This window comes from Thunnus maccoyii, chromosome 14, assembly GCF_910596095.1.
Source record: "Thunnus maccoyii chromosome 14, fThuMac1.1, whole genome shotgun sequence".
Lineage (NCBI taxonomy): Eukaryota > Metazoa > Chordata > Actinopteri > Scombriformes > Scombridae > Thunnus > Thunnus maccoyii.
In genome coordinates this window covers 31,003,510-31,024,050 of record NC_056546.1, presented here as the reverse complement: position 1 = coordinate 31,024,050, position 20,541 = coordinate 31,003,510, and the positions used below count along the sequence as shown (strand labels likewise).

General features: G+C 39.8%; 3 protein-coding genes across 4 annotated transcripts in view; 1 reads left to right on the top strand and 2 right to left on the bottom strand.

Moving 5' to 3' along the window:
* The window catches only part of piezo1 (piezo-type mechanosensitive ion channel component 1), a 172,031-nt gene extending 171,144 nt beyond the window's left edge, over positions 1-887 (bottom strand). For both annotated transcript variants that reach the window (XM_042433271.1, XM_042433272.1), the window contains exon 1: positions 116-887. In XM_042433271.1, coding sequence (XP_042289205.1) covers positions 116-179 — 64 coding nt within the window. In that variant the 5' untranslated portion in view covers positions 180-887. The remainder of the gene's footprint in view (positions 1-115) is intronic.
* Positions 888-3,600: 2,713 nt separating this feature from the next.
* On the top strand, positions 3,601-10,322 carry cdt1 (chromatin licensing and DNA replication factor 1). The gene is made up of 10 exons (XM_042433478.1): positions 3,601-4,205; positions 4,688-4,828; positions 6,545-6,843; positions 7,001-7,195; positions 7,609-7,754; positions 8,112-8,212; positions 8,425-8,613; positions 8,889-9,056; positions 9,206-9,407; positions 9,604-10,322. The coding sequence occupies exons 1-10, from the start codon at positions 3,747-3,749 to the stop codon at positions 9,765-9,767; spliced, it is 2,064 nt and encodes a 687-aa protein (XP_042289412.1). The 5' UTR covers positions 3,601-3,746; the 3' UTR covers positions 9,768-10,322.
* Positions 10,323-10,326: 4 nt separating this feature from the next.
* On the bottom strand, positions 10,327-19,952 carry aprt (adenine phosphoribosyltransferase). The gene is made up of 5 exons (XM_042433479.1): positions 19,757-19,952; positions 17,522-17,625; positions 16,709-16,842; positions 13,899-13,977; positions 10,327-12,820 (listed from the first exon to the last, which is right to left on the bottom strand). Exons 1-5 carry the CDS (start codon positions 19,843-19,845, stop codon positions 12,681-12,683), a joined length of 546 nt encoding a protein of 181 aa, XP_042289413.1. The 5' UTR covers positions 19,846-19,952; the 3' UTR covers positions 10,327-12,680.
* Between the last annotated feature and the right edge of the window lie 589 nt (positions 19,953-20,541).

The window sequence follows — 20,541 nt, the reverse complement described above, 5'->3', positions numbered from 1 at the left end:
CAGTTACCACCCATTATATTACGAGACAGTTTCAGCGCTCACGTCTACGTGGATGTGTGACTTTTATTGTGACATGTCGTTACAATTCCTCTGATTAAAAGTGGAAAGTAGTTACCTGTTAACAGCGCAGTGGGCAGTAGAAAGCTGTAGAACAGCCAGACAATCACCTGAAGATCCATGTCAGTGCAGAAAGATCAATACTCACTCCCCCGATAATCAGCAACGATTTACCATTAACTGTCATCGATCACGGCAGAAACACTGTGCTCGTTAACTTAAACAGCTCCATTGGGACCGATTGATCAAACGTGACAGAAGAATGACAGCCATTAATCCGATATGCGCTCATGATCTCCCGTAAAAAGACAAAACAACTTTAGTGGAAAGTCTTCAACTTGAAACAAAAGTTTCTGAGTAGTTGACTGTATTGATCCTCTTGGGTTATGTGAGTGCGCAGCAGTAGAACGACTCGTTTCAGTGAATCTCTCGGCGAGGAGGAAAAAAGTTTTGTTGCATGAGTTCCGTTGGAGGGGCCCAGTCTTAAGTAACACTGTTGTAGGTGGAAAATGTGATTCAGAGGCAAGTCAGTCCGAAGGGCGTTCACAGAGGAGCTATTCTCCACTGAGCTGCTGCTGCTGGTCTCCTCCCTGCTGCAAACACACTGTGTTAGGCCTCCTGTAACGTACAGTCCAGATAACACTCCATACTGCTGTACTGCTTCACATCTTGTGTGTAATTACAGAGTTTTGATATAAAGACTTAGCAGAAAATGCATCGAAACATAATTATTCGTTTATTGGCACTTTGGTGGCGAATGTTTCTATAAGTTCGGCTTGTTTTTATAGATCGACGTTTCTTATGACCACGGCAGTCAATGCAGGCGCCAGAAATAGGTCCCACTGGCAGGCACAATGTTTCTACCCCACGTGTACCTAAAATTAATGCTATTAGTGTGGTGTGTGTGTGTGTCAGTAGCGCCTTCTAGCGTAGCTACAAATAAGTAAAAACATGGAGCTAGTGAGTTCAACGCAACAGCATCTGTGTGTAAAAAGATACATACATACATACATACATACATACATACATACATACATACATACATACACACATACATATACATATATGTATCCCTTTCATCATCTAGTGACTGCTCAAAATTTTCTTGGGATCCCTGTAGGGGTTCTGACCCTATCTATTCAGTCCATCAGGCTACTTCAGTAAAATAAGTAATACGACAGTGAAAAATACATCTTATGTAAATTTAAATGGTATTGAGAAGAATCTCTTATTTTATATCTTAAATCTCTCTTAAGTTTTTTATATTAACACCCCATTATGCATGGAGTAGGCTAAGTAAATTATAAGGGGCAAAGACACTGAATATAATCCTGTTACTTTTTCATACATGTGCTGTATTCAAGGTGCCAGTCCCTTGAGCTTGCAAAGCAAGAAGAAACTGAGGCACAAAGCTGTAATTGAAGGGGCCCTGAATCGTTAATGAGTGTGTGTATTTATAGATTAAGAGATGATTAACACAGAGTGCTCAAAAATAAAAGTACTTGATGTGTTCATGAGAAAGTAGTATCTTATGTTGTGGGTGATCCAGTGAGGTCAATTTGTTTTCTAGATCAAACTCCTGAATGTTTTGGGTCATTTAAACCAGCCATTCTCAACCAGTGGCCCGCGGCCCACAGGTGGGCCTCAGAGCACCATCTAGTGGGCCGCCGAGGTAATGGTACTGCCACATGTTTAAAACTATTTTTTCTGGTAATTTACAAAGCTAGTTATTTTTATATCTAAATGTGCTCAAGAATTCACATAATTAAAAACATCACATTAAAATGCATAATTTCCGTGACCGGTTACGTTTTAATATCACCACGCAAATCATTACACATGATTAAGTAGAGACAAACGTGTTTTGCAACTGTTAGCTTGCTATTTTTCTCTGTGGATCCTACTTCAGAAGACATTGCTCTATCCACTGTGTTGGAAAATGAACTGATGGAACTATCAGCAGACAGCAACCTGAAGCTTCAGCTCACACAAGTTGACCTTGCTTCATTCTACAGACTGGCTGCCAGTCAATATCCCCCTCTGTCAAAACGGGCAATCAAATTTCTATTGCCTTTCACCACCCATCTTTTTATGTGAGTCAGGGTTTTCCAAAATCAAGGGCAAGGAACAGACTGAACGCAGCTTGGAATGCTACTTTGCATGTCAGCCTCTCACCCATCCCACCATGACTTAATCTCATTATTTCCAAGAAACAAACCCAAGTGTCTCACTGAGGGTAAGCAGAATATTTGAATATTTATTTTGGTCATTACAGATGACCGTAGCATAACACATATTTACAGCCCAGTTTGTTTTGGGTTTTTTGTTTGTTTGTTTGTTTGTTTTTTTGGTCATGTTATGTCTTTTTGTTTTTTGTTTTCATTTATTTGGGAAGTTGGTCCTCAGAATTTTTTTTAACAATCATAAGTGGGCCTTAAATTACAAAAGGTTGAGAACTCCTAGTTTAAACTATAGTAAAGCATTATAATCTATGATTTTATTATTTTTTTCAAAAGTAAATTAACTCTAATATGTAAAGTAATTTAACTTTTTCAGTATCAGTATTTTATTTTGCTTTTAAGGTACATTTGATTTGCAAACAGCATTCCATGTAACCAATAACACAAAAGGACAAAGTAACAGTAGTAAAGAATGAAAATAATAAAAGAAAATAACTTGTTGTCAATTAATATACATATAGCTCTGTCTGTGCTCCATTGCTCATGATATGCGAGGGCAGGTGATGATTGTCCAAAATGATTAATCATGCCCTTGATGGTGTACCTCTGAGTTGGGTTATTGTTTACATTATAACAAAATAGATATATTGGTACTGAAGTACCAGTATATCTAGTACTTAAGATATCCTCAAAATATATGCAAAATGTATGCGGCTGTGGCTCAGGAGGTCGATCGGAAGATCGGCTGTTCGATTCCCGGCTCCTCCAGTCCACATGTCGAAGTGTCCTTGGGCAAGATACTGAACCCCAAATGGCTCCATCAGCGTGTGAATGATTAGCTTCCCTCTGATGGTCAGGTTGGGACCTTGCATGGTATCCCCTGTACCCATTCCGCGTATGAATGTGTGTGAATGGGTGAATGTAACTCGTGGTGTAAAAAAAAAAAGCGCTTTGAGTGAACGGAAGACTAGAAAGGCGCTATATAAGTACAGTCCATTTAGTACATGAGTATAGGCAACTTAAAATAAAACAACATTTGATTACACAATCTCAGCTACAGAGGTTGATAAGGTGGAAACTTAATATATAGTCAGGGCACAATACACAGAGAGGAATTCATGTTTTTAACTCCTCAGCTTTAGACTTTGCTAGAATGAGTCAAATATCTCTTTTATTTCAGGGACATCGAGAAATAATCAAAAGAGTCACAACTAGTATTTTCTGTGATGAAAAGAACAAAGAACACATTTGAAACGCCTGTAACTTAAATTCATAAACATGCTCATCCTTCTTTTATTATCCTATGAAAAAAATGTATTACCCTCTGACGCAAACCGGATGGGGCGTGGCTTTGTTCACTTCGCGCGAAATTTCTTTTCTTCTTCCTGTTAAGTGTGAACATTTCCGGAGATCTATTGTTGATGGACGCTATTTATATCTTTAGAGACGCCGGCTCACAGTAGATTCGTTTAGTTTCTTCTCGTTCAATCCCGCTCGAGCACCAGCAGCATGTCTCAGGCTCGAGTTACCGACTTCTTTTCCCAGAGAAAGAAAGTAATCGCCGGTCCGGTGAAACTAGCCAAGCAGCGCAGCGACGCTGTTGTCAGTCGCGGTTCTTCTAAGATTAGCACCATCTGCCCAAGGCCGAGATCCGATAAAAACAAAGACGCTTTCCTCTCTTCATCTTCCGTCCACGAAGAGTTTGTCCGAGTTATCGACGAGGCAGTGGGGCTGAACGAAGCAGAGACTGCTACCAGGCACACAGCGAAGGATCCCCCCTGCAGTCCCCGGACACCAAAGCGGACTTCTGCCGACGCAGAATTTGACCTCGGGGCAGCCGTGTTTTCAGCCTCCGCCGACCACAGCACGGCCAAGAAAAGACGGCAAGTCGAAGCAGTTAGAGACGAGGAGAAAGCAACAAGGAGGACTGCAAGGAAGAAACTGGTCCTCCCTCAAGACACACCACAGGTAGGCCTGTGGTCTGGCTGATTTCAGCCGCTGACTTAACTGTAAATTGCTACTGTTGTTCTTGAGGTATTTCCAGGATCTGCATAGAATCGTCTTAACCAGCTTGATAAAAAAATACAACTCCGCTGCACGATAGAGAAAATACTTTTCCAAATTGCAACACTTATTGTTTATGGGTAGCCACCCGCTATCATCTGTTTAGATCAGGAAACCGAGTCGCAATGTGGGGAAAAGGGTTATAAAGAGTCTTTTCTAATCCTGCAGCGGACGGAAACATGTTTTTACCCAGGTGGTTAGATTCTGGAAATACCTTCAGAGCGCGTTATACGACTATTTGAGGGTTTCCAACATCGCCCAGTATTTACATGTTAGAGGGTTAGAGGTTGTGATGTTTGGATATGTGAATCTAATGCAATGCTAATGTGGTCACATTGTACGTGTGTAGCACTTATACACATGAAGGTTTGTTGCTATGTGCCCAGGCTGCAGCCCAGCCGCTGCCCAGTGAGGTGAGCAAGAAGCCCTCAGCTCCTGCAGCCCCTACGTCTGAGAACCATGTTAACACCCAAACCAGCAGCTCTCCACAGAGGAGTCAAGACAACAGCAGAGCACAGGCCAGCAAGGTAACTGTGTGTGTGGGCTGAAAGCCTGGCTAGCCATTCCTTCATATTAACTGCAAATATTGTCTTTCACTTCCACCAACCACATTGATTTATTGACAAAATGATCATCATTTATAGAGATCTCAGTTTGAACAAAACTTGTCATAGAATTTTAGTACAGAACACTAGTAGTTTTTAACAAGTTTCTGATACCGCACGGACTTAACCAAGAATGATTTTTAATTAGTTTTCAGTTAATTTTAGTTTTTGTGTGAAAAATCGCTTCAGTTAACATGAGTGAGGGGCATCAGGCACACTGGAAACACACTCTGCCTTTTCCAGTCACCTCATCTTACACCTGCTCTCATGTTGACTGTATAAATTAGAGAAACACATTTCCAAGTTGATTGTGGTTTATAAAGGTAAAGTGTGTTCTGTTGTGTCTGGTATGGATCCTACACAAATAAATGAAGCCCCTGATGTTTGAGTAACTGCACAGCCATCAATACTTAATGTACCCAACATGTATTAGAGTAGTATTTTTTTTTTTTAGGGTAGCTTTTCCTTGCACTGTAAGGCTCAACTATTTAAGTTCCCATATAAATGAGTTGAACTGCTGTGAGAGGAGGAGGAGGGTTTATCATGCTTTTACTTGAACTTATCAGTTGACAGAAAATAATTTTGATAATTGTTTAAGTCGTTTATCAAGCAGTCATTTTCTCACTCAGTGTCTCCAGTGTGATGATTAGCTGCTTCTGTTTTTATATAATTGCAAAATCTGTATAACTTTGACTAACTGTAGTGTAGTGTGAGTGAGATAACAGTCTAATATGGATGTGGAAAATCAACATTTTGTTGCTGATCTAGTGTTTGTAATTGAAATGACACATTTGGTGTGTCTCATATTGTTAAAAAAATAATCCATGAGAAGACCAAAACCAACAATATGTTGTAAAGTGTTTCCACCACAGGAACTTTTCCAGGGGAACAAGAACCTTTTGAGGAACTAATAAACTAAACTTGTGTAGTCCATAAATTTAGTTCCTGTATGATGGTTCTAGTTGTAAATAAAAGTCTCTGCTCTGGGGAGGTTTTTACTTTCCAAAGGTGCAGGAACTTTAGGAGTGGGATTTTCAGGGCCAACTGTTGCTGTCAATGACACCACGGCTGCTTCATTCATAAAACAAGGAAGGCAGTACTGTAGTGTCCATATTAGGATGAGGGGTGGCCATTTATTGTTTATTAACCTTAAAAGCAAAATTAGGTTTGTCGGCTCTCCGTTCCCTCTGAAGATGTAAATCTTTTAAAAATTGCTCTTTTTTTTTTTTTAAATGGCTCAATAGTTTCCTAAAACAGCTGATCACTGTAGTTTTTAATAAACATTGCTCAAACAGATGGAGATATAGTCCATTTGTTGGAATATTTTCAGAGGCAGATGAATCCACATCTGTTGTTCAAGTTAGTATTTCTGGTGTGTGTGTGTGTGTGTGTGTGTGTGTGTGTGTGTGTGTGTGTGTGTGTGTGTGTGTGTGTGTGTGTGTGTGTGACTGAGTCCAGTTAAACTTATTGTGTGTGTTCATGATAATGAAGGTACATTGAGCTCATTGATGTGGTTTTTTTAATAGTTTGAGGACAACAATGGATAGATATCCATGGCACAGAGGAATAAGAAAATAAAAGAAAAATGCAGAATATTGCCACTGGTATCGTGAGCATGACAATCCCACTGTATCTCAGGTTCTGTGTAAAGAGGACATCACAGCCCTCAAGTCTCGCCTTCAGAGGATCAAGAAACATGCAGAGGAAACAACCAGCGCCGCCTCCTCCGCATCAGTTTCCATCCCCTCCTCCTCCTCTACAGTGGATTCAGTACCTGTGAGCACCTATCCTGCTGCCACCATGCCCCCCACCTCTGATGCTAAGGCCCTCAAGTCCACTGTAGCACGAGCCAAAGAGCTTGCAGCTAAAGCTCAGAGGAGGAAGGAGGAGAAAGAGTCAGAGGAGAGCAAGAAAAGTGAGACACAATCCCAGGAGAGGTGAGCACGTACACACATGCACTGAGCCAAAATCTACTTGGAGACAAGATGTTGTCAGTTTCAAACACTACCCATCTGTACTGTTTATATGGCATGTTACATTTTACAGTTAAGTCCAAATTAGAAGCTTACATTTTGTTCTTCTCTTATCCCCCAGTACTGAGCAGCCAGCATACCAGCGGTACCACACCCTTGCCCAGGCAGCCCCCCCAGGCCTATCCCTGCCATACCAGTACAAGGTCCTGGCTGAGATGTTCAGGAGTGTGGACACTGTGGTGGCCATGCTGTACAACCGCTGTGAGACAGCCACCTTCACCAAGATCAAACAGGGAGTTCAGGACATGATGCACAAGTAGGTGGAGGGATGGGAGATGGTCTGATTGTACTCGCTTTTCAGTGTTTCTTTAATTTTTCTTAAATGTGAGTTTTTAGAAGAATTATAAAATATGGATATAAAATTTTAGATTACTTTTGTGCACGGAAGGTTTGTAAGTAAGTCTTTCTCTTAGTGGTTCTTTGATAATCTGGAATAGAACCTGCAATTCATATACTGTTCCTTATCTTCATGCAGCAAAAACTACTATTTTGTCAGTTTAAGCTCACTCTAGCACCCTTTTGTATTTTATCACCACGTAGATAAGCCTTCTTACACTTATAGCTTTGATTTTCATGGAGCTTCTGGAGGTTAGAAGAGGCCTTTCGTCTGCACTGGCCGTCATGCTGCAGAAGCTTATTTTTGCCTCTTCTCTTTGTCCCCTTTTTCAGGCGGTTTGAGGAGAGCCACATGGGTCAGATAAGGACAGTGTTTCCTGAGGCATATACATTCAGACAAGAGAAGAACATCCCAACGTTCAACAGCAGCATTAAGAAGGGCAGCTACCAACTGACCATGGAACCCGTCTTTCACTCTGGTTAGAACACACTGCTTTTCAGTCTGTAAGGACACCAGGCCCTTTTACACAGCCTGTTCAGACTGGCGTTCAGACTGATGTCTGTGTAAAAGGGACAGCCGGCACAGTGGGGACAGGGAGCTGACACTGAATCTAGAACGCTGGCATTCCATGTAAAAGCACAGGCAACTTAATGACTGATCTCCTTTACAGCTATAGTGCAGGATCTCTGTATAAAAGAGCCTACTATTTCTCTGCTTTTTTTTGTTCACCTTTTTAATCAACACATTTTCTCTAAATGGGACGTGACTGTGTTCAATGCTGTGTATTTATTTTTTATTCCTGTGTGTGTGTGTGTGTGTGTGTGGTTGTCCACAGACCAGAACGAAGCTCGTCCTATTCTGTCAGCCTCATGTCTCCTGGAGAGAAGACGCATCTTCCACCTGAATCTGGTTTCCATTGTTAAACAGCACCACAAGGTCAGCAGCTGCTCTGATATTGCTTCCTTTTGGTTTCATATTGAGAGAATCACAGCCAGGCTTAGGCAGAAAACAGGGAGTATTTCAAGCATAGCACAATTCCAAAATTTCAAGTAAACAGTGTGTGGTATGAGCTGAGATGGATGTCCCCACAGACTCGTGCAGAAGCATTTTGGTGCTTACTAGTTTTAAAGCCACCTCTCTGTCTGCAGGTCTTTCTGTCCTCTTTGGTTCCTCCAGTGTCTGTACCAGAAGACAAACTGACCCGCTGGCACCCTCGCTTTAATGTGGACACTGTACCAGCTGTGCAGAACAGCTCACTGCCTCAGCCTCCTCACACTGAGAAACGGGTCACTGCTCAGGAGGTGCTGGACAAGGCCCGCTCACTCATCACACCCAAGGTACTGTGTGGATTTTAAAGTGGTCGTCTGGTGACTGTTCTGAACTGTTGTCAAATTAAGATGATTAATGGCTAATAAAGTCATACTTAATTTTATACTTTTAATACTTGTTAGATATTCACCAGATGAACACCTGGAGGTTCAGGAGTTTTGAGAAAAAGCTTTTGAATGTAATCTGAGTTTGTGATATTTTAATATTCATAAACAGTCTTTATTCAGTATATCAATCCAGTATAAGTGTGCCTATAGATTTTTTTTTTTTTTCTTGTTTTCAGATGGAGAAGGCTTTGGTTTCTCTGGCTCTGAAGACAGAGGATACAGAAAGCAAAGAGCCAGAATCTCTAAGCAACCCACCAGCTACCAAAATATCCACTCCATCACCTGCCCCAGCAACTGGGGTCCCAACTGCCCTGAAAGGAGTGTCCCAGTCCCTGCTGGACAGGGTATGTATACCAGGAGGAGGAGGAGGAGGGTTCTTCAAGGGCGAGGTTGATTAGTGCAGTGCCATAGCCCAATCAGAGAACCATGTTGTTATTTATCAAAGTGTTGTGTTGCTTTGGGTGGTTCATTGACTGTCTGGTTGGTGTTTCAGATTCGAGCAAAGGAGGCCCAGAAGCTCCAGGCAACCATGACTCGAAACCCCACCCAGGAGGATCGCCTGCTGATGATGTCACGGCTCAGGGAGCTGGCCAGAATTCTGCGGAACGTGTTTGTTGCTGAGAAGAAACCTGCTTTGATCATGGAAGTGGCCTGTAACAGGATGGTAGCCAGCTACAGATCTGCTCTCAGCACAGGTTGGTTATTAGTTGAGCTGTTTGGGAATTTTGTGGCTTGTGGGTGTAGCTGGGAACCAACAATATTTTTTAACCACTAGAGATCTAGTTAGGCAGGTAGAAAAAACGGAGGTAACCCACATTCTACTTGCAGTACCAAACTTGTTGTCGCTGTCTTTTAATATCTGATTTGCTGTTCTTACTCTCTAATGAACAGGCGAGATGGAGAAACACATCCGTCTGCTGGCAGAAGTGGCTGCTGATTGGCTGACTATCCATCCAATCAGGAAGGACATCTATCTGAAGTTGAACAAGAACATGGAGCTCAACGTGGTTCTGGACAAACTGAGCAAGAGACTCCGAGAGGAGGAGAGACTCTGAGAGAGCTGAAAAGCTGATTTAAATGACAGAATGATGACTGCGCAATGTTGTGGCCCTTTACAGTGACCTGCTCACCTCTGAGGTCCCTGCTGTATGTGCTGCTAACAGACTGAAGGCTCCTGTGCCTTATTTTTAGTTAATGTTGCTCACGTGTTGGAAAACTGGCACGTTTGACATATTGGACGCTATGTGTTTTGTGGTGTACGATGTGCTCCAGGCTGAATATGAGTGTGAAAACAGTCAGATGAATATACACACAAGTCCAGGGGGGCGGTACAACCTAATATCCTGGGGCCGCAGGGGACTGACCAAACGTGGTTCTGGTATTCCTACCATCCTCCTGTGTTGTAAACAGGTTATTTTAACTGCAGTTCTGTTATAGTGACTTATGTGCTTTGTTTTGGGTGTTTTTTGTGTATAATTGGTGTGTACAGGTGTTTTCATCTGCTTCCAGTCTTTTTAGGGATCAGTTTTCTACAGTGTAGAACACTGAGTGTTTACATTTTTAAAAGTTCAGTTTGATTATTGTTGAAGAAATACAAAGCATGTGTCAGAGCCCTGCTGTCTCCATTTTTTTTTAATACAATTAAAATATAACAAAGCATAAGGCATTAACTGCTTGTAATTATCTGAGAATGATGGTAAGCTGTGTCCTTTAAAATTACACAAGAGAAAGTAGAAAAGGGAAGGGGTCATGGATGGTAAAGCGTTTACCAGTTGTGGCATCGTATTGCAGTTTTGGTCTGGTTTCACAAATTTTGAGGTTTCTGCCTCTACCACAGTATAATGGAAGTGAATGGAATATCATTTATGCACTGAAGGAAAAACGTTTACGGCAATGTACCTCAATGCCACATCAAATCAAACCAAATCCAGTTTTCATGACAAGTGAAAGTACACATGGTGGGTGTTCTGTGTAGGGTTTCCAACATCAGTACTTTTTTGATAAAGACTTCAAGACCCCTTTTAAGACACGTGAAACAAAGTTAGACAAGAACTAAGCTACAATACAGTGTTTTTAAAATATTAGTTTTGTTGTAAGTTAGCATACCATGCTACAGCTAGCATGTAGCTGTGGCATCATACATGGATAATCATACAAAGACATTTCTATTTAAGTGAAATTGATACAGCAGGAGAAATAGCTTCCCATGTACCTGCATGGTATTTTTTTCTGACCTGTATTTTAGGACTCTAATGGTGTCTAGTTAAGATTTTTTTCATGTTGCCAAGGTCAACTGATAGCCCATGGGGTTTGTTTGGTGGCCATCTTGAATTGATGTCCACACGAGTGGTGAAAAATGCCAATTTTCATAACTTCTGAACCAGACAACATACAAAGACGAACCCTGTTTTTCATATAATTTTGACACCAGTAATCATAAGGCTCATAACAATATAACTTTTGCCGTTTTGTTTCGCAATAGTTTCCTGCAATAGCAAATGAAACTAGTTTATTCTTCTTTATCAATTGCATGGTTATTAAATGGATGGTAATCACTAACTGTATATATTAGCTAATTGAAAGCAAAAGTCATTAAAACCCCATTTCACTGATCATTGTTGCCCATCTCATCATCAATGTCCACCTCATCAATATCTTTGCATTGAAAGAAGAAGCTGCTGACGATGGAGGCCTGCAGCAAGCCAGTCAAGTTCACATCCTTGGAGAGAGGTCTAAAGCAATTTATATGTTCTATGCTTTGATATATTAATTTGCACAATACCCTACCAGAATCACCTGTTTAGCTTAATGCTTTGGTGCATTGGTTGTGCTATATGCTTGTCCTTGTATTGCAGCTCATCTGGTACCAGGAGCAGAACAACCTGGCCTTCCAGCTGCTCATCAAGTAACAGGTCCGGAGGGAACATCTTGAACTTGATCAACTGATGTGCTACTCCCTCTCTCCTGTCCCTCTCTCCTGTCCCTCCCTAATGGATTCTTTGCCAAGACCGACAAACCTATATAAACTATATATAAACTAGTTCCATTTGGCTATTGTGAAACAAAATAGCAAAAGTTATATTGTTATGAGCCTTATGATTCCTGATGTCAAAATTATATGAAAAAGTGGTCTGGTTTCAGGAGTTATGAAAATCAGTTTTTTTTTGTCACTCAAATGGACATCAATGAAGATGGCCGCCAAATGAACCCCGTGAGCCATTAGTTGACCCTGGCAACGTGGAAAAATCTTAACACCATTAGAGTCCTAAAAAAAATAGATTAAAAAGAAATGCCATGCAGGTTACATGGGAACCTATTTCTCCTGCTAGACTAAGCTGCTGATGTACAGATGAAGAATATAAATGTACTTTTACAATGTATATAATACAATAAAATTAAAAACTGTGCAAAAAAGTAAACATATGATCATGCAGAGAAAAATGTTATTTCTTTCTAACTAATAAATATGAATCCATCCATCCTCTGTACCTGCTTCTTCCTGCTGGAACACATGGATGATCCCAGCATACATTAGGTGAAAGGAAAAAAAACATTCCAGACAATCAAAGACATTAACACTCTTAAAGGGTCCATAAAATCTTGTCCTCCTTGCCATATGTCCAAAGCATGCTGGGCAGGGCTCCAGCCCCTGCAACCAGGATATTACTAACTACCAAGATTTATAAACGAATGACAGAACATTTATAAGTAAATTTTAGTACTAATTACAAAATTGTATAGTATATGACTAAAATAACTTAAGGCATATAAGTATATGCTCAAGAAAGTCTGGATGCCTTTCCTGATTTATTTTGACAATCTAACTAATCTAACAAACTGGAAAATGTCAATAAACGGATTGCAAAAAAAAAAGTAAAAAATGAAGAGGTCTCTTGTTTCCTTGGAAGCACCTACTCATAAAATAAATGTTTGACTTCCAGTTTCCAGTGTAACAGCTGCAGTGGCCTTCAGTACTGCACCAGGGAGAACACACTTTGTGGTTTCAGTTTATCGATTCCGTTCAGTTCCTGCAGCTCAATGACCACCATGCAGCCCAAAACCTCTGCCTGCAGCTTTTTCATCAGCTCACAGGCTGCAAACAGAGTCCCTGCAACATACAAACACACTCATCTGAATGTTTTAAATAGAGGGGGTTCCTACTGTAGCCCAGGGAATAACTTTTTCCAATGACTTACCATGTCAAACTGCTTACATGGCCTTAAAATGTCCTAGTCTCTCACTGAATGCATAAAAGAAGTAGGGAAAAGGTATTTCAACCTCTACCTTCATTGGGACCTTTGTGTAAAAAAACCTCTTGATAATGGTGGCCTGACCCCACGCAACTCCTACCAACACATACCAGCTAGCCATTCAGAGCTCCTGCTGCTACTCTTAAGACTACTTTAAGAGAGAGTGTTTTCATGAAAGCACTCACAAAACATTTAAACAGGAGAACTGGGAGATGGACACATTACTGAATGGACTAACAAATCAAGTTTACAAGCAAATTTTTTTGCAAATCCATTTTAAAATTTAATTGTTTTAAAACTACATCAGGAAATAGAATAATTAATCGCCCAATGTTGAGATATTTGTTTAGTTTATGCATCATTTAAATGCAGCTTAAAATAAATGTATTATTACTATTGAATAAATTTCAATAGTTAAAATTTTTTTAGAACATTTTACAAGTCTATATTCATCCCAGTGGCACAGATCACAATTTATACACATTATACTTTGTTTAGACCAATGTAATACCATTAACACTTCCCTAGTGCCATTAGTGAACCACTTACATAACAGAGGATTTGCTCAGTTTGACTGGCTTACTGGCATAAAAATAATCCCATTTATAATAACCTATTTTTTTATTTTTTGAGGATCACTGAAGTGTCACTTTAGGGAATTTAATCTGATATTTGATTCAGAGGTTGAATTTGAATTAAGCTTTTACACTGAACCCAACTCAGAGACTGGCCAATTCAGATCAACCCATTATGTCAGCAGAATCATCTTATTTTGAAATAAGAGTAGAATGATAAAGTGTTGGGGCAATTCCTAAGTAAGGAAAAATATATGACAGTTTTCATGTATTATGTTTACATGTAACAAATGTTCCTCTGTCAAACTGAACCCAGTGAACATGATGGTTACAAAGCAGATTTAACAATTGGACTTCTCACCTCCAGTAGCCAGAAGGTCATCAATGAGAAGAACCTTCTGTCCTGGAGCCACTGCATCCTCCTGGATCTCTGCTTCTGCCTGGAGCAAAAGCAATAAAATCATTTAAAAATAATAAACCTTATTCTGGCAGCACCTTTCAAAACAAAGTCACAAGTTGCTTTATGTGGGTAAAGCAGCATGTAAGATAAAAACTTTCAGTACTACAAGTAAATAAAACGAGGCAACTATTTGATTTTCACACAATGCATTGCATATTTGTTTATCCTGTTATCAAAGAAGTTGAACACAGCTTTGGATGCAGGGTACACGGACCCTCCGTCCTCCTGCCAGTTAAAAACAACAATGAATTTGGTCTTTGCAAACAGAATTGATGTTTGTGTTTATATACATATAGCACAGGGACGTGAGATCCAATCACAAGTGGTCACTCAAGACACGTGGAGACGCATGTTAATGTCAGGTGTGAACAGATGTACCTAGAGCTGTCCACTTGTGACTGGATCACCCAAGACGTATTTTAATGCAAAGTGTAAACATAGCCAGAGTGAAATAAACAATAAAATAGTGTTGAACTGGAATATAAATACATATGTAGAATCTAAATAACTATAATATATATAAAACTGATGGCTAACATAAATAAAAGGCTTTAATAATCATGAGTCTGCAGCCTCAGTTCTTCAGGCAGAGTTCCAGAGCTGAGAAGCCCTGACTACAAACACATGGTCACCTTTAATCTTGAACCAGGATATGGGAACAGGCAGCAGAGCCCTATCTGAGGACCTGAGCCTGCATTCTGGCTCATAGGGGAGTAACAATTCAGCAGTTTCAGTGCAAGAAAGGAGAGACCTCATTTTTGAGATGCTCCTCAGTTGGAGGAATTATCGGACAACATTTATGGTTTGTTGTCATTAAGGCCAAATGGCAACTAGAAGATTTTTTATTTAAATCCACCCCCCTGAACACCTCACACCCGGACACCAAAACAGTAGAGTGAAGAGGACTTCAAGCTACAGGAAAGTGAATAATAAGTAAATACTACTTTTCATTTTTAGGAGAGACCACTGCCACAGTTAAAACTTACTACAAATTCAGGATATAAAGTTACTGTATCACTTTGAACTACATGTTGCATGTGTTTATAGTTTTGTCACCAGTCAACACACTGTATGTTACAGATGGGACAGTGAATGTAGCTCTTACTCATATAAAGACACCTGAAGCCCAGAAGGCTGTAAAGCTGAGTTCAGCAACAGCTGTGAAAGTGAACCTGTGATGGTGCAGCAGTCATGAGTGAGCCCACTGGGAGAAAGCCAGCACACAGTAGGAAGTTCCACTAGAAAGAATACATGTGCACAGACATATGTACACAAATTCAATCTAGTGTTATGTAACACTTGCAAAGTCCTTGTTGAGGCTACAGTTGACCAATGTGACCTAGGCCCACTCTATCCTCTTCTGTGGCTCCAACAACAGAGCAGGCCGGAAGATTGGTCTAGAATACTCTTCTTACAATGTTAGAAAACAGGTAAAGAGCACATCAAAGAAAAAAAAAACTACATGTGAAGGACCAGTCTAATATTTTAGGGAATACGCTTGTGTTCCTATGAGAAGATCTAATCAATTTGTGCATTAATAGGTCTTCTAATAACTTCTTATGTATGCATTATACTGTATGCTGTTTAATGAAAATGTATAGAAATAGAAATGCAAATCCAAGATAATGGGCCTCATGCAAGAGCATTTTCAGGTTCTTATCCTAAAACTCCCTGACTTTTTTTCTGTGAGGTTTGCTCATACTAATGTTCCAAGTCAGATTCAACAAACTCTCTTAACTGCCCGAACTTGTTGTAAAACACTCGTTTCAGCCTGAGAAGTCTCACCTGTGCATGAGTAGGTGCGCCATCGTCTGATCATTAGCATAAATCAACGTCCCTAAAATTGCCATATAAGTCTACATGTTTCACTCAGTTTATGGGCAAGTTTCATTCACATAAATGTTACCAAAGACCAAAAACAAGAATTTCACACCGCAGAGCTTCAAGTCCTGTGGTCAGAAATCACTAGACAAAGACATGACAAGTTTGTGTCAGTTTAGGGAACACAGATATATTAGAGGAGGGAATATTATAGCCTATAGCAGGTGATGTTACACTGTCAGGTGCAATGGATGATATTGGACAGACACCTGCAGAAAAACACTGAGGCAGCTGTTGGAGTGAGAGAAGTTTCTTAGCAACTACTAGACGATGCTGTGCCAAAATATGCCAATAAAAATAAGAAGATATAAAAACATTCTCAGTAAATTGGCAGCCCAGATGATGATAATAATGTGGTTGATGATGATGATAACCAAAGTTTGCTTTTGTTTGTTTTAGTTTAACATTTTATTTTAGTTGATTTTGATATCATATTGAAACTCCAAATTCATTCATTTATATTATAATTCTAAGAAACAAGTGTTTCAAGTGTTGTAGGAATGCCACTAATATTCTTATATAATAATACTCATACATGCCGCTTAACGTATCTCTTCGTACGAGTGCTCCTTGTATGAGGCCCATTGTGGTTTTATGAGCAGTCCATGTAAAACTCTACTGCATCTACTGTATTCTGTCAATTTCTATCAATTCATAAATCAATCTGTACATGACTGTAATTCCATTTGATCTACAATGTAAATTAAATTAACTGCAAGGCCAACAAATACAGAGTAAAGCACTGCTTTGAACAAAATCCTTAGTGCTTGAGTGTGTGTGTGTGTGTGTGTGTGTGTGTGTGTGTGTGTGTGTGTGCGTGCGTTCTTTACTTTGCCATACTCCAAATCATATGCCACAGACACAGTGGTTCCAGGCAGTTTGCCTTTCTTTCTGACCAGGACAAAACCAATCCCCAGGCGCTGGGCGAGCAGAGGCCCAAACAGGAAACCACGAGCATCTAAACCTACACACACACACACACACACACACACACACACACACACACAAGAACAAAGGTGATACCAGCAATCTATGCATTAGAGAGACCCATTAGGGCAGGCCATAACAGTCCAGACATAACCTTAACACATGATCACTTCTCTACTTTTATAAAACCACTGACATGACTTATGAAAAATGAGTATACTGGTGCCCCAACATCATTTTCCCCTTTTCAATAGGCTCTTTGTCCTTGTGACAGTTTTTACCATGAAATTGACTTTCCAGATCCAGGTGTATGTGTGACCTAATATAAAAGAAGATGTAAGTCACAAGTAAAGCGTGAGTTGTCATACATTTATCCCACAGACATACTCTTCATTCAACTTATTCAACTTGACCAGCTGCAGCAGAGATGATTTAGGTGTGTCACTGTAAAGGGGATAAATACACATAGTCTTTTACCTGGTTTTTTTTCATTTGTATTCAATTAAGATCAGCCTGTAATCATTTTTTACACTGGCATTGATATTTCCTTTGTTGAGCAGTGGTTCCGTGTTCTAGAAAACAGTAAAATAGTTAAAGTCCATAGGGAAGGGGGTAAATATTTTTAAAGGCACTGTATTACCCTCCTTAGTCTGTCCTGTAAGATTCATCAGGTAAAGTATATTGGTTTAAAAAGGTGCTTTGCTTTTTTTTCTTACCAACTATCAGTTCGACTTCCGGGTAATTCTTCCTCACATGTTCTTCAAAGAGGTCGATCACTGCTGTCAGGGCTTTTGGATTCTTCAGTAGGGGACAGATATCTCTGCAGGGTATGCACATATTACATTAAATTATATATCATCCAGTCATCCAAAATGGATATCAATATATAATACATTTATATTGTGAGAGCACATTTCCTCGTAAAGTGAACCATTTATGAACTTCCACTTCATATACTGTATATTTAATGTATTCTTCCACCAGCACACCTGATTAAACTAGTCACTAAACTGAATTATATGTCATGGTAATTAAGATTTTATTCACAATGTCAATCATAAAAAGATGTAGGGTTGCAACATTATTTCTTTCACTTAACTGATTATCAGAAAATAGAGAACAGTTCAACATCCAAAATTAAATTTACAATAATATAAACGAGAGATAAGCAGCACATCCTCTCACTGGAGAAGCTGGAACCTGAGAATAGATGGTATTTCTCTGCTATGAATCATTTAAACAATTTACCAACAATCAAAATTCTTGTTGATGAATCATCTAATAAACTAATCATTTCAGCACTAAACTGAGGCCTTACTTTCAGAAAGTAAAATTACACATCTGGTAAGAGCTTATAAAGTCACTGTCTATCCAGTATTAACAACAGATGTAATAAATGAATACAAAAATGATTAGATACATATTTTGACACAAAGCTCAGAGATTCTCGTCTACAGCATTGTACACTGTAAACCAAATATATCTGAAGTATTCTACATTCCTAGGCTCTGCCATTATCTTCCTGCACCTGACCAAATGCTCTCTGGGCTGCCCCTTTGAAATTTCACAACAATCCTTTTTTTTTTTTTTTTTTTAGATGGACAATATGATCCTTGACCGCTTGTGGCCTCATACATTCAGTCACAACATTCACATCTCTGCAGTAAAGCTGTTGAATTAAGTGTTAGAATTGACAGGAATAATTGTACAAAGATTGTAAAAATGTTTTCTTTAAACTGTGAGGACACCACTTACAAAAACAGGTGGTTGTATACGAGGTATAGATCACATATAGGTCATGAACCATCTCCATGACCACAGAGAAAACTCCATGAAATGATGACAACCAAGCCATGTGGCTAAAAGCTCTGAAAATGTTCCCGTTGGTGGATCTTATGCTAAAAAGGTTTTAGTCAAATCAAAATGAGTCCCATTTTCAAGAAGTTGGAATTCTACACATAGGGACTGGGACTTTTTTTCCACAGTGTCCCAGCACCACACACTACCAGATGAAGTGGACCGGTGTAAATGGGTTACAGTAGAGACAGCATCACTGCAAACTGAGACCTGCTTTGCACTGACATTCTCATAATTTAGTCATTCTCCATTGTTTTTGCTGTCTTCCTGTCCACTCAAGTGCATGTATATAGTACACAGTGCAGCAAGCTGGTACCAGAGTGGTGACATATTGTCATCTCAATCTTGACTTACTCCAGTCAGCTGCTGCTATTTTGAATTGAATCAAATATTGAGACAAGGGACAAAAATCACTGATAGCCTTTTATTTGTTTGTTCTGTATTCTACAGTTGTTGATTCAGTGACTAAGTAGTGATGGTAGCCCCCAAAGCAGTAACTTATCTTACCTAAGGCATCAACTGACTAAAGTCTGCCTGACGGACAGTTAGTACAGCAAACAGATAAACACAAATACTGGTTAGGTTATTTGACTGAAACAAACAATAGGTGGGTGGGTACAGAATGTCAATAGAAAGTAACGGCTGCTACATAACTTCATGGGCCACCACTTCAGAATGTTATCTGTCATGACACCAAATTATATATATATATATATATATATATATATATATATACATACACACATACATACACACACACACACACATATATATAGAGAGAGAGCCCCTATTTCCGCACCAATAGGCTACCTGTTGACTGATTCCAGTCAGGACAGTCAGGCTAACTCCACATGCCCACGTCTGTCCTGTACCTGTGCGCGGTCCCTGCTGTATGGAGGAATGCGGGTGAAAGAGCATTTATACCGCATGTCAAACTCTCCACGCGCTGCCCATATACGTAACACATGGGTAGCGTGGAAGAGACGGACTTTGTGGAAACCCTTTCCACAGATAAAGCTTTACACAAGACTTTGGGGGAAAGGGTTTGTACACGGCACGTGGGTTAAATGGTAGAAGCATGATTAGTATCTTACCTGAACAGGATGCCTTTCTTCGGAAAGTCTGGAAAAGCTCGGATGTTTCCGTGAACCAGCTGGAGATTGGATTCTGAGCGTGCTGCCATGGTGTACCTGTGTGGTAGTACTGGATCAGTTCTGACTTCTCTGGTTCTCGTCCATGCATTTATACATATGTGCTCTAGTTCCTTTTTCTTCGTGACTGTGCATACACAGCGCTTTGGCTAATACGCATTACCGCCCTCCTCTGGTCTGAAGTCAGGATGTTCTTTGTTGTGTGGCAGGGTGACTAACACTACAGTCAAAATCCCGAAGATGAATTCCAGCTTCAGACTGAATAATCCAGAAGAAAAAATGTGGACTTTTTCGCACATATTTTAATGAGCATTTTGATTAGACAAGAAAGTACCACTACCTTCCTGATTACCTCCTCTCTCTCCTTTGGATATTCCTAAATGTGATCTACATTACTAATTATGTGATGGATTGTTTCTCATTCACATTCAAATAATGTTCCGTTTAATATCCACCATTAACTTATTTGTGTTCTTATTTTAGTCCTGTTGCCCCTTATGTAATAGCCACACCACCTGTTTGTGCAAAGTGTTGAACAGAATAATATGTGTACCATTTAGTGTCCTGTTTCCAAATCTGCTGTCACTCTTTAGACGTACCTGTATAGGCATATTCTTCCGTTGTAATACCTAATCAGTTCAAATATGACTTGTTGTGTCCGTTTTTTCAGTTTCAGTAATCCAGTAAATTATCTGGAACCTTCTCTGTTAGTTTTAGATACTGAATCT